The 14,433-nt window shown below is 46.4% G+C and overlaps 1 protein-coding gene across 3 annotated transcripts in view; it reads right to left on the minus strand.

Annotated features, from left to right (window-relative positions):
- KDM5B (lysine demethylase 5B) overlaps positions 1-14,433 on the minus strand; it is a 92,774-nt gene that overhangs the window by 10,626 nt on the left and 67,715 nt on the right. For all 3 annotated transcript variants that reach the window (XM_077295319.1, XM_077295317.1, XM_077295318.1), the window contains 8 exons: positions 11,737-11,887; positions 10,589-10,703; positions 10,137-10,489; positions 7,797-7,935; positions 7,540-7,719; positions 5,889-6,050; positions 5,325-5,804; positions 5,100-5,211 (listed from right to left, as the gene is read on the minus strand). In XM_077295319.1, coding sequence (XP_077151434.1) covers positions 5,100-5,211; positions 5,325-5,804; positions 5,889-6,050; positions 7,540-7,719; positions 7,797-7,935; positions 10,137-10,489; positions 10,589-10,703; positions 11,737-11,887 — 1,692 coding nt within the window. The remainder of the gene's footprint in view (positions 1-5,099; positions 5,212-5,324; positions 5,805-5,888; positions 6,051-7,539; positions 7,720-7,796; positions 7,936-10,136; positions 10,490-10,588; positions 10,704-11,736; positions 11,888-14,433) is intronic.

A 14,433-nucleotide genomic window follows, 5' to 3' on the forward strand; every position in this document is an offset into this window, starting at 1 on the left:
GAGTTCTGGTGGTAGAACGGCCCTTGTGATAGAAGATCGTGGCGGTCGGGGAGACGCCAAGGGGCGTCTGCTGTGAGTTGTACGATGTCGGCGTACCATGTGCGTCTGGGCCAGTCTGGTGCAATGAGGATGGTTGGAACTCCCTCTTGTTTGATCTTCCTCACCACTCTGGATATCAGGGGGAGAGGTGGAAAAATGTACAGAAGCTGGAACTGGGTCCAGTCCTGAACCAGAGCGTCTGCTCCGAGCGACCGCGGATCGTGTGTTCTGGCAATGAAGTTGGAGACCTTGGCATTGAAATGGGATGCCATTAGGTCCACATCCGGGGTCCCCCAGCGGAGACAGATCTGTTGAAAAATTTCGGGATGGAGAGACCACTCTCCCGAGTCTATTCCTTGTCGGCTGAGGAAGTCTGCTTCCCAGTTGTCCACACCCGGAATGTGGACCGCCGAAAGAACCGACCCTGTGTCCTCCGCCCAGCGGAGGATATGTGACACTTCCCGCATCGCCTGGGTACTGCGGGTCCCCCCTTGATGATTCACATATGCCACAGCCGTGGCATTGTCCGACTGTATCCTGATGTGAGAGGCTGCCAGTAAGTGATGGAAGGCCCTCAATGCCAGTAGGATGGCACGAATTTCCAGGATGTTGATGGGCATGGTCGCTTCCGCTGGGGACCATTTGCCCTGTGCCCTGTGGTGTAGGTGCACCGCACCCCAACCCGTCAGGCTCGCGTCGGTGGTCAGGACCTTCCATTGACCTGAGAGAAAGGATTTCCCCTTTGCTAGCGAGGTTGGCTTGAGCCACCAGTGCAGGGACCTCCTGGTTGACGACGTTAGCTGGAACTCCCTGTCGAGAGAAAAGGGATTCCGGTCCCAGGACTTGAGAATGGCTAGTTGGAGAGGTCTGAGGTGAAACTGGGCAAATGGGACAGCTTCTATTGCCGCTGCCATCTTGCCGAGAACTCTCATGGCAAACCGGAGAGATCGAGGGGGTTTGCGGAGGAGGGTGCGAACTGCTAGTCGGAGAGCCAGTGCCTTGTCCTTGGGAAGGAGCACTAGACCCCTGGAGGTGTTGAATAACATTCCCAGGAAGGTCAGGGACTGACTCGGGGTTGGTGATGACTTTTGTAGGTTGATTAACCAGCCCATGCGACTGAGAGTATCGGTTGTGATTGAGACGCTGAGCTCGCAGTCCTTGAAGGTGGGAGCCTTGATGAGTAGATCGTCCAGGTATGGAACGACTACTATGCCTCTGGAGTGCAGGACGTCCATGGTGGCTGCCATGACCTTGGTGAACACTCTGGGAGCCGTGGTGAGTCCAAAGGGGAGAGCCACGAATTGGTAGTGGTCCTGGCCTATTGCGAACCTGAGAAACCTCTGATGGGCAGGTGCAATGGGTATATGCAGGTATGCGTCTTGTATGTCTATGGAGGCGAGATATTCTCCCTTCTCCATGGACGCAATGATGGACCGAAGGGACTCCATGCGGAAATGACGGACCCGTACATATTTGTTGAGCTGTTTTAGGTCTAGTATGGGCCGTACACTGCCTCCTTTCTTGGGAACTACGAACAGATTGGAGTAGAACCCTTGGAAACGGTCGGTCGTGGGTACCGGTACTATGACTCCTGATTGACAAAGTGAGGAGACCGCTTGGTGGTAGGCTCGAGCCTTGGCTGGCGGTTTTGGGGGGACAGAGAGGAAGAACCGGTCCGGTGGGTTGGAGGTGAAGTCTATTTTGTATCCGGAAGACACTAGTTCCGTGACCCACCTGTCTTCTGTAATAGGCAGCCAGACTTGATGAAAGAGCAAAAGTCGGCCGCCTACTGGTGTGGTGTCTTCCGGAGTCCGTGAGTCATGAGGAGGAGAAGGTCTGAGATTTTCCTCCTCTGGGCTTAGACTGGCCTGCTTTTGACTGCCAGGTCTTGTCCGACCTTTGCGTCGATCGTGAGTTGTCCCTGCGTGGGGAACGGTTACGATTTTGTACTGGACGCGAGACGGACCAGCCGGAGGAATTCCGAAAGGATCGGAATCGAGTTTGGTTACGCTTCTTGTAAGTGCGTTTAGGTTTCAGTTGGGGAAGAGAAGTACTCTTACCCCCTGTGGCGTTGGATATCATAGTGTCCAACTGTTCACCGAAAAGTCTCCCACTGAGGTAGGGGAGGTGCGTGAGGGACTTCTTTGAGGCTGCGTCCGCTTTCCATTCCCGCAGCCAGAGGATACGCCGAATCGTGATGGCGTTTGATGCTATCCCCGCGACTCCCCTTGCTGAATCCAGAGCTGCATGGAGCATGTAATCTGCTACAACAGCAATTTGAACCGCTTGGTCCGACAGTTCAGGAGCGGATGCTTGGAAGGCTTGTAAATTGTTTGCCCAGGCCAGGATGGCCTTGGCAGCCCAAACTGAGGCGAACGCGGGAGCCAGGGATGCCCCTGCAGCCTCGAAAATTGAACGAGCCATGCGTTCTACCTGCCGGTCTGCTGCGTCCCTTAGGGTTGAGCTATCTGGCAGTGAAAGGAGGGTTTGTGCTGCTAGCCTGGAGACTGGGGGATCCACTTCAGGTGGATCTGTCCATTCCTTGGTGTCCTTCTGTGGGAAGGGGTACCTCGCCTCCAGATATTTGCGATTAGCGAATGTTTTCTCAGGCTGTGAGAGCTGTTTTTTAAGGATCGCCTTAAACTCTGGGTGGTTAGAAAAAACCTTAGGCGGCTTCAGAGGTCCTTCAAAGGAAATCTGATGTTCTGGGGCCTCTGGTGGCGGATCAGAAATGTCCAGCACCCGATGGATGGACGATATTATGTCCTCAACTAGCGCTGTATTGCTAGGAGGGATTGGGATCAGGGACCCCTCAGTTTCTCTGTCTGAGTCAGAGTCGCAGATGCCTTCCGAATTCTGTGTATCACTGAGGCGTCCCCTGCTGGGTGAGCTGGGGAGGAGGCCTTCTCTGGTTGGGGATTGCGGAGATCTGCATTGTCTGTCCCTGGAATGGGACGGTCTAGATGACCTGGAGCAACGGTGTCTCTCCCTAGAGGGGGATGACCGTGTGCTATGGGATGACGCAGATGGACTTGATCTATGGATCCGCTTGCGTCCTGACCTAGACGTGGATGTGCCAGGGGCATCTTGTTCCTGAGTCAAGCTCTCCCGTTGTTGGGTAACGGTCATAGCCGGGGCATGACCCTGCAGAGCCTGAAGCAATGTGGAAGTTAGGTTATCTATAGACTGCGTCATAGATTGCGATAACTGAGTAGCCCATTCCGGTGTGGCATTAGACACCGAGGCATTGGCAGGGGCTTCTTGAGGCTGTGACACAGTAGTTTGTATACAGTTCTGACAATGCGGGTACGTGCTGCTACTGGGGAGAGCGGTCCCGCAGGCTGTGCAGAATGCATAATAGCAGTTCTGCCTGGTTCTCTTAGACCTTGAGCCCGGCATAGTGCACAGAGTGCAGAAGTGCTGCCAGCAGATGGACCTTACAGGGGTAGAGAACCTACAGGGGAGCCTTATAGGTAATATGGATTCACAGCTGAGTAAAGATAACCCAGCTGTGATCTTACCCCACCAGTGTACCCCTAGGTCCAGCGCCGAAAATCCACAGTCCTGTGCCCCCCGGAGACTGGCTGCCTGGTCCTGCAGACCGGGAGATGCAGGGTTAATCTGCAGCCGAAAATGGCTGCAGAGACAGAGGAGAGAGGAGGAGAAGGGGGCGGAGAGCTGGAAAAAGGCGGCAAGGCTATAAAAAACCCGCCCTTTCTGTCTCGATCCGCCCCTTCTATGACACTGTAGAGTGTCATATTTGTCATCCGGGGGGCGGGCCGGGGGGCGGAGAGGAGGCTGCTGCTTCAGCTAGGCCGAAGCCGGGGCCTAAATTAGATGCCTGAGGCCCAGAAGGGCTCCAGGCCGGCGCGAAAGTCCGGGAGGGGGTCGGATCTGAACCGGACCCCTCCGGATTTGAAGGCAGGATGGCGGTGGGGCTATAAGCGGAAGGGGGAGCCCGGCTGGGGTCCCCCTGAGGCAGTATAGAGCTGGTGCTGCCGCAGAGACAGGGACGCAGGGAACCCTGTGTCTGTATGTGCCATGCCTGCCTGCACTCCCCCCGGCCCCAACAGGAGCCCGCAGCTGGGCTGGGGTCCCTGGATGCAGGCGCAGTGTGCTGGCCCATTGCTGGGAGCTGTAGGATGCTGCCTGTACAGGCCTTACCTGAGGTGTCTCAACCTAATACCCCCAGAGGGGGATAGGGAGGGTGCTTTTGTCACACACCTTCAGGGGCCTTTATCCTCGCCTCGACCTCAACCCAGAAACCAAAAGGAATTGGGGAAGGAGGGGGGGTCTCGACTTCGAACCAACACCCGAGAGGTTGGGGAAGGAGCAGCATGGGGAATAGCCATCTCAACTTCAACTGGGCACCCCATAATAGGGGGCCGAGGAAGGAGCCATGCCGGGGGTCTCACAGGAGACCCTCTTTTCTTCATCTGTAATCCCGTCGGAAAACGGGAAACGGAGTAAAACGGAGTAAAAATCTTTAGGTGTGCCTCCTTTGCGACACTAAGCAAAAACTGGAGAAGGCTGATGCCGTCCAGGGGTGTATACTGCACAGGAGGAGCCACAGTTAATCTTTTTCAGATTATGCATAGTGTCGCCTCCTAGTGGACAGCAGCATAACACCCATGGTCCTGTGTCCCCCAATGAGGCGACAGAGTAATGAAAATTTACAAAATGTCTAATGCAAGCAGATATTTAAGCGCAGAATACTACGCCTACATGCACAGTTCACAAAATCAACAGAAGTGAGACCTCGATCCACATGGCAGCAAACACTCAAGTCAGTCTCATGTCTTTCTTCTACAAGGTGAATTGTCCTTTGTACAAATATTACATTTAAAGCTTTCATCTTGATATGGAGTCAGGCTCTAGCCCTTATATCATAGTTATGACAATTGTTTGGAGTCATGTCATACACCCTGGGCAGTGAAAGGGTTAACACTATTCTACCAAAAGCTGGCTTTGTCTTTGGGCATTTGGTGCAATGTCATACAGGTAAGCCTAACCAGTCACCACACATTACTGGCGCCGATGGTAAAGGACATGAAACTTACTGTTCAGAGGTATACAGTTTCGACCAGGAGAAAATGGGGACTGGACATAGGTTGTCCTGTTGTCCCATTCATGAGACAAAGAGAAGGAAGTAGCCCCAACACTCTGTGATACCTACAGAAAAAAGGGAATTTTGGAATAATATATTTGTAGCCTGTATAATAATTTCATTTAACAAATAAGCTGTAACCCAATAAGTGGAAACGGTCTTGTGAATGCGAACTTACATTGCAGGTATCAGAAAGTTGCCCAGCTGTTGCTTGCCATCTGTTGTATAGTTGACTTGAGCTGACTCTCTCTTGTGCAAGCTGCAGGTCTCCTGAAGACAGCATATGCTGTGCCCGATGCTGCCACCCGACTGTCCTCTCTATAAGGTAGCGCAAAGCATCTCCTTCTGGTAGTCGAACACGAAGACGTTGTAGAGATGCCAAAAGAGGGAGGATTTTTTCCAAAGGTGGTTTCTTTGAGCGGTGGCACTGTGGACACAGCCAGACTAGGGACCCATGCCTTGGAGTTGTAATACAGCCAGTGTGGAAGCACGCGCGGCATAGCTCACACTGGATCATAGGAGCCATGGGTGCACCCTGACAAACACACACTTTCCAGTCACTCTGTTCTTCTCTTAACAACATTCTGTTTTCATTAGAGACCCGCATACTGTGTAAAGACTCCATCTCACGCAGTCTGGCCTCACCGAGAGTTGCCATCTGTTAAAGTAGAGTATTACACATCTTTGTAGAAAGTATATATATAAAAGTATCTTATTTTGTGAGAAATGGATCAGTACTTACAGCAGTAGCTGTATCTTTGCTTTCAGTCAAAGCCTTCTCCAACTCCAGAAGGCCATCTGGCTTGGGATATTTCTTCTTTCCTGCTAATGATGGTATATCCTTTATCTTTCTCATTTTCCTTTTCAAGCTAGAAGAGCCCACATCATATCGAGGGCACAGAACCTGCAAGATATACAAGACTTTAGAACAAACGTCTAAGACCCCTTATAGCCCTGGGCATAAGAGCAAAATGCAAGATCCAGTTGGCGCTGCTAATTGAGCCATCACATAGGCTACTCGTGTTAGTGGGAAGGGTACTTGTGTGTTGCAGTTACGTAGGTGCTGGACAGCTCACATGATCTACTAGCATGGGTCTGACCAATTGGCCATTACTCAGAATGGAGCAACACCATGTGACTGGTACCTTATTTGCATACATTTCTAATGCTATATGCAAATTGTCTCTTCAAGGAGAAAGAGAATGTTAATACAGTGCCACCGATTGGAAGTAGGAATCCTAATGAGCCTTGCTACATGACTTTGAATAAAAGCCCAACCAGAATTTCAATTTGCAGACATGGGTTTCAGGGTGTTGTCCTTCCTCAGTGCAAAGTAGGAGATCTGAGTTGGCTGTATGAGAAGATCATTGCACGGACTGTAAGCCTTCTTAACTTGGCAATTCACTCTGCATAAGGAGAAACATTACCCCTTAGATGCTTTTGACTGGTGTCTAATACAGCCAAAGCAGATCTCATGCTTTGCACTGAGGAAGGGCAACACCCCAAAACAGGGGTCTGAAAATTGAGATTCTGGTTTGGCTTTTATCCCAACTCATGTGGCAACGCTGGTTAAGAGGGCCGATATGGACTTTTAGGATGGCAATAGGTGACAGTTTATGTCCTTTTGCTCTTTGAAGATGCAATTTGTATATTTAATTTCCCAGAGGATTATTGAAAGGCCTATAAGCCTCCTTTCCCTGGCATGTCATGCTGCATAAGGAGAAACGTTACCCCTGAGAGCCCATTTATAATGAAGGCTGTGGAGAAGGTAAGCCAAATCCCAGACTCCTCAATTTCCCTGACTCTTGACTTCCCAACACTGCCTCACTACTGAGCATGTACAAAAAGGGCAGCACAGATTCATCTCGACTAAAAGCCCAGATCTTTAGATCAGGAACAGAACAGACATTTATAGGACATTTAATAACTTTCACAAATTCTTATTAAAAATTTTTTACAGCACATACTGCATTGTGCTACTGTACCCAAATTATTATATATGTTAGGAGATGGAGTTGGTCCATCTTATACAGACTCAGACTCTACCAAAATGGACAACGATTCAACGACTCCAATTCCACAGCCCTGTTTAGAATAGTAAGCATCGATGTCTCTCATGGATGATAGGTGTGTGAGTGGGGATCATCAGTGTGTTGCACCAGTGCTACCTCCATTATATACCACTAGACCTGACTGCATCCTGCAAGGATCAGGCGTTTTAACTATGTACTTGTAAGTATGGCACCCTTTCAATGGCTACCCAAATGTTTTATGATAATTATGAAATATCTGACAAGACAGGTCTGCACTGTGAGAAAGACCAGAAAAAAAAAGCAAAATTAGTTCTCTACAAGCTGAAATAGATTTCACAAAAAATTGGGATTGGTTCTTACCTCTAGCAAAGTGTAGGGAGAGTTGGATGTCAAAAACGTGCTTGTAGCGCATTCAGTCCAGGTACGGACTTCACCAACAAGGGATTCAAGTCTTGGCAGTGGACCAAGGTGAACTGGAATTGCTCGCCCATGATTTACAAGCTCAACCAAAGTGTCAAGTACTGGAACTCTGGAACCAGTCTAAAGAAATCAGAATAAAATATTACTATTACAGACCTAATATTTCCTGTATATTTGAGATAAACAACAACCCTAACCTGCAATGTCTCAATCTTCTGTAACCATTCCTGTGCTCTTTGCACAGCATCCTTCAGAGACTCCACACTTGGAAGGTATGCTGGAACGTTCTCCACTTCCCGCAGTGCTGCAGTCAGAGTGTCAAGATCATGGCGTGGTCTATACAAAAGGACGAGGGAGGGAAACATGAGCACAATCTTCCATTTTAAGGTGAATCTCCAACCTTTGATAGTTTACAGCTTACATATAGAATTAATCGTTATATAAAGTTGAGTAAATACATTACATTATTCCAAGGTATAGCCTACACTATAGTCAGCTGCACTCTTTAGGGCTCACTGTTCTCAATGTTCCTTTTTGGCTCAATGTCTGATTACATTGATGACTTTACATCAATACACTAAGATACAGCAGTTCTTTGTGAGCACTAATAGAAATGCAAACACGCAATAACATATTACTGGTATTTTCCTACTCACAAGTTACTTAAATTCAGATAGGCCCATACACTATTATAAAAATGCAACAATACACTATTATAAAAATGCAACAAGAGTCAATTTGCCTTCAAAATGCACTCAATATAGATAGGAATCTGCTTAATTCTGAAGCAATGAAAAACTGACATGGCCAGATGTGAGGAGCATACAGCTAAAATGTTGATAATTTTGCAACTCTGCATGTCTAAAAGCCAGCTCAGCCACTTTCCTATTAAAAAAAAAAAAAAAAAACAGAAGGAGGGCTGGACTTTATAGAAGAGGATGCAGGCAGCCAAAGCCCAACTGTGACAATATCATTTGTTACAAAATACCTTTGCAATTATAGCGGAAAAGTAGCTCAGCAAAGATTTCATATACAACAGATTTATTAAGAATGGTTTAATAAAATGTAAGTCTTGAGGAATTGTGTAGAAGTCAACCTGTGTATAAGCCGAGGCACCTAATTTTGCCTCGAAAAACTAATTGACTAGAGCATAAGCCGGGTATGCATTGCCCCCTAATCCCTATTCTGGTATGCATGGGATCCTCATTCCCATCCTCGCCGGCGTGGCTCCTCATTCCCATCCTCGCCGGCGTGGCTCCTCATTCCCCCCATCCTCGCCGGCGTGGCTCCTCATTCCCCATCCTCGCCGGCGTGGCTCCTCATTGCCCATCCTCGTCTGCGTGGCTCCTCATTGCCCATCCTCGTCTGCGTGGCTCCTCATTGCCCATCCTCGTCTGCGTGGCTCCTCATTCCCATCCTTGTATGTATGGCCCCCATGAGAAAAGCATTAAAGAACACCACATCCTACCACACCAGCCTTCCCTGCGTGCCCTCGCAGCATCTCGTTCCAGCTTCCAGCAGCTCCTGCGGCCAGGCGACCACGTGTCCCCGCTCATTAAGGTAATGGATATTCACCTCTCTCCAGCCTATGGGAGTGGAGAGAGGTGAATATTGATTACCTTAATGAGCGGGCACCCATGAGAGCCCGGCAGATGCTGGAAGCCAGGTGCTTCAACTATGCATGCGCGCACTATAAGAAATGAATATTCATTGCCAGTGCAGTGAATATTAATTTATCTTTAGCAGCTGGCACTGGTTTTAGCCACAGCCGCCGACTCCTGCCTCCTGTGACCCGCAGCTCCGCCACTACCCCCTCCCCCACCATAAACTGGGACAATGACTTGTGTATTAGCCAAGGGGGGCATTTTCAGCACAAAAAAAAAATGTGCTGAAAAACTCGGCTTATACACGAGTATATACGGTATCTGGAATAGTGGAGGCTTATACAAAACTAGACTGTGGCCCGATTCTAATGCATCGGGTATTCTAGAATATGCATGTCCCCGTAGTATGTGATTCGCGGCAGACTGTGCCCGTCGCTGATTGGTCGAGGCAACCTTTATGACATCATCGTCGCCATGGCAACCATTATGACATCATCGTCGCCATGCTGTGCCCATCTCTGATTGGTCGAGGCCGCCCGACAAACCGTCGACCACTCCATATAAGGTATGGTCTACAAACCGCCGACCACTCCATATAAGGTATGGTCTACAAACCGCCGACCACTCCATATAAGGTATGGTCTACAAACCGCCGACCACTCCATATAAGGTATGGTCTACAAACCGCCGACCACTCCATATAAGGTATCCTGTTTGTAGACCATACCTTATATGGAGTGATTTCCAGGACAGACAGACAGACAGACAGACAGACAGACAGACAGACAGAAAGACAGACAGAAAGACAGACAGACAGACAGACAGACAGACAGACAGACAGACGGAAAAACCCTTAGACAATTATATATATAGATACCCAAAAGATGCAGGAGCAAAAAATATGACTGCTGCAGAAGGTGATTGATACTACACCTGGCTTTAAGAAGACTCTTGCACTTGTCATCCCAATGTTCTGACATGGTCAGCAATTCCTGAAGTTTAGCCATTGCTTTCTCCACAGTTGTGTGAGGTGCCAGTCCTACACCTAAATCTATAAGTCTCCTCATGACATCTATTGTGAGTGACCCAGGATCCTGGCATGCTTGCTGCTGCTCTTCTAGCCAACGAGCCTGTTCCAATCGCTCTCGAAGACTTCCTAAGGGCAATTCCAAGTCAAACTGAAAACTGGAATCAAGAAGTTGCTGCAGTTCACTAGCTCGTGGCATTTCTGCTGCTAAAAGCTTCTGGCTCCGTGCCTGAAATTCTTCCACTCGACACAGTAAGTCCTTATAATCACAGACAAGTTTAAAATTAAACAAAGAAATGCTATTAAAATAAAACAACAACAAAAAAACAACTTTACAGAAGTGGATATTTTTTCTTACCTTGAGTTGAGGTGTTTGGGTAATGCTACATGGTAGTGAATGAAGTTGTTTTACAAATGACCTGAGTTCTCCAACAGTAAGCAGATTCTGGGACTTTCCACCACCCGAACGAAATCTACAGTGGAAATAAAATGGAAACAAACTGCTTATTAGAGGGAGTCATTCACCAGTACGGACCAACGCCAAAAGATCCTCAAAATGGTTCACAGCATTATATGGGTGGGACATACAAGTGCTTCTCACAAAATTAGAATATCAACAAAAAGTTAATTTCAGTTCTTCAATAGAAAAAGTGAAACTCATATTGTGTAGTCACTACAAACAGATTGATCCATTTCAAGTGTTTATTTCTGTTACTGTTGATGATTATGACTTACAGCCAATGAAAACCCAAAAGTCATTATCTCAGTAAATTAAAATAATTAACAAAATCCACCTGCAAAGGCTTTCCAAGCGTTCAAAAAGGTTCCTTAGTCTGTTTCAATAGGCTCCACAATCATGGGGAAGACTGCTGACTTGACAGATGTCCAGAAGGCAGTCAATGACACTCCACAAGGAGGGTTAGGCTTCATTCACACTTCCGTCGTTTAGCCAACGTCACAATGCGTCGTTTTGGAGAAAAAACGCATCCTGCAAAGTTGCCCACAGGATGCGTTTTTTTCTCCATAGACTTGCATTAGCGACGCATTGCGACGTATGGCCACACGTCGCATCCGTCGTGTTTTTGAGGTCCATCATGACGAAAAAACATTCAATGTAACGTTTTTTCGTCCGTCTGAACCGCCATTTCCGATCGCACATGCGCGGCCGGAACTCCACCCCCTCCTCCCCGGACTTCATAATGGGCAGCGGATGCGTCGGAAAACTGCATCCGCTGCCCACGTTGTGCACAATTTTGCACAACGTCCGTTGGTACGTCGGTTTGCGACGGCCCCGTACCGACGGAAATGTGAAAGAGGCCTAAGCCACAAAAGGTTATTGCTAAAGAAGCTGACTATTCACAGAGTTTAAATAGATCACTGAGTCAATGACTGCCTTCTGAACATCTGTCAAGTCAGTAGAGTTCCCCATGATTGTGGAGCCTACTGAAACAGACTAAGGGACGTTTTTAAACGCTTAGGAACTTTTTTCTTTTTTTTTTAATTTACCTGGTCTGACGTTTCCCATTTAGCAGTTGCTGTGCCAGTGCCCCACACTTTTCTGCATCCTGCACAACAGCTTGTAAATGTCGCAGGAGGTCATTGTCAGGAAATTTCTTGGATTCAGATTCGTCTACAAGCTTTCGAAGACATGAAAGGCCTATACAACAAGATAAGGTGAATGACTGGAAGCTAAACGCCAAAGTACATAAGAAAATCATAGGTCGAGTTACAGATTATTGTAATGGGGTTCATAGCAACATTTAGAAAATTAAATAATGATATGAAAACCAAGGGCGAAATTTAGCAAGACTGGCTCCGGGCTTGTACCACAATAAGTTGGAGTAAAATGCAAAACATTTTTACTGTAGCATCAGATGTTGCCCGTGTTGAAATCCATGTCATGGCAGTATAATCCTCGAATTAGAACTAGTCTACCATTTTATTATGAAACAGGGAAACTTTAGCATTGGATGATATAGCCACGCTAGCATAGATTGCAAAATAAGTCCCCTGGCCTTGTCAGGTCTAACAGATCTATTTAAAATTGTCTGCATTCTGTATTGTGACATCTAGCAAAAGATCCGCTTTAACATAATTATACTGCAGTTAATTCCCTTATGTACGCGACTTCATCGCATCAGAAACCGATGATCACCATTTCTCACAGTTCTGCACACAGAGGATAAGTCCCATGGAGTCATTAAAATGAAGCTCTAGATCTAAAAATGTGAAGTGTCCATCAATCCGTGACACGTTCTTAGCTCAAATGCAAGGACTGACTGAATCCAAACAAGAAACCAACAAGGCGGATACATCTTCACCTATAATTCCAGTTGATGTGAAGTTTGGGACAAGTTAGATAAATATTGGGACATTTTGTAAGTGGATAATGCACTGAGGCAATATCTATCAACACGGACCATCAATCACCCACTGTAAGGTGAACAACCTGAGGGGCATGTTGGCCCACAGTCATTACAACGGTAACAATCCAAACTAACTTTTTGGATTAAAAGGTTGTAAGTGGGAATGTAATGCATGTGGTAGTTGTGTGGCATGCAGAACTACTGTAAAGTCTTTAGCATTTTTGGATTTATCAGGCTCTCATGAACATACAATTACGAAACCTCCCTCAAAAAGATCCTTAACCATTTCACAAGTCAGATAGATGCCTCTTGAAGATGAAGGGACATTGATTCGGGTAAAATAATTTATGGAGACTGTTAGCCCAGCGTAAAATAAACTAGATCGTCACTCTGGACACAGTCACCTCCAAAGCGTTCAATGACTGAGCTCCTCTACCTTTTATAGGCTCGTAGGAGGTTTCCTGATATACATATTGATACATTAGACATTGATCCCTTCATCTTTTATTATAATCACATGTTCTAGATACATATAACTTTTTTTTTATGTTCATTTTATTATTTATAGGTCTAGGGGGAAGAACTGAAAGCCATCGAAGTTCAGGTGCCACCTATCCAATACGGAAAGTAAACGTGTTCTCTGGCACAAATACATTTTTCCAAAAAGTATCATTAATTCTGCATATTGCACAACTTTGTGCACCAAATTAATTTTTCTACCATTTTTAGTCCCTTTATTCAATGGTCAAAAGTTGTGTGAGAGTCATCCCATTTTTAAATGTGTCTGATTTTACACCCTTCTCTCCGACTGCACTTGGTTCTATCAGTTCTGCTGTCCAGTGTAGCAGTTAAATCCAAGATATAGCGCTGGAACCTGTAGTACTGCAATATATAGATAAAATGACAAATCACAGCCATGTGTGCCTTTAGGTCCCCAGCTGCAATGACAGCCCATTGGCACATTCAATCAAGTCACAAATGGGGAATTGTTTGAAGAGGGGAGGGGAAGTAGAAGCTACAGTGACAATCCATTTACAAGCAGCTATCAGATCTACAGCAGCATTTAGATGGAGCAACAGCACCGATATGAGCCAGCTCTGGTCACTCCGGTTACAGATGCTGGTGTCTGTTGGGTATGGTCCGGGCTCAGCACATGCATGAGGACTCCACATTGGACATACCATTATGTTCTTGCCTGCCATTTAAAGCCATGTGGAACTTTCTTACTTTTTAGCATGTTACAGGAACACCTGCAATACCCTCATACTATTGCGACAATTTGATGGCACATTTTTTGTTATACTCCACATTGATTTCTATTTACTTTGGTAAATTTCCATAAATTATTTCTTACTGGTACCTAAAAGCAAAAATTCAAAACAGAAATTCAAAAAGTTTTTTTTTTTTTTAATAATTGTATCCAGCATGGCAACTTATGAATCATAGCAATTCCTTATGAATCATAGCAATTCACTATTAGGCAGTGAAAGGGTCAGCATCTATATCTCACTACATCTGGGGTAAGCCCGATGAGCACAACACTCAGAGGAGACCGATGCCGGACCCTTTCACTGCTAACATCTATACTCCAAATGAGTACCTTCTGATGTCAATTCAGCTGAAGGCAGGAAAATAGACCGATAAACAGGAGGTTGGACGCCACATGCATGCTTTTTTATTTTATTTTGCTACAGGAATGAAGGTAAATCCACTAACAAAGTGATTTTCAAAACTTCATGAATGTCCATGCTGGATGTAATTATTATTAAATAAAAGTAAAGAAGTAAAAATTCTTTAACCAGTTTATAAATAGAGATTTTGTGTTTTGTTTTTTTCT

The sequence above is a fragment of the Ranitomeya variabilis genome, chromosome 3 (assembly GCF_051348905.1).
Source record: "Ranitomeya variabilis isolate aRanVar5 chromosome 3, aRanVar5.hap1, whole genome shotgun sequence".
NCBI lineage: Eukaryota > Metazoa > Chordata > Amphibia > Anura > Dendrobatidae > Ranitomeya > Ranitomeya variabilis.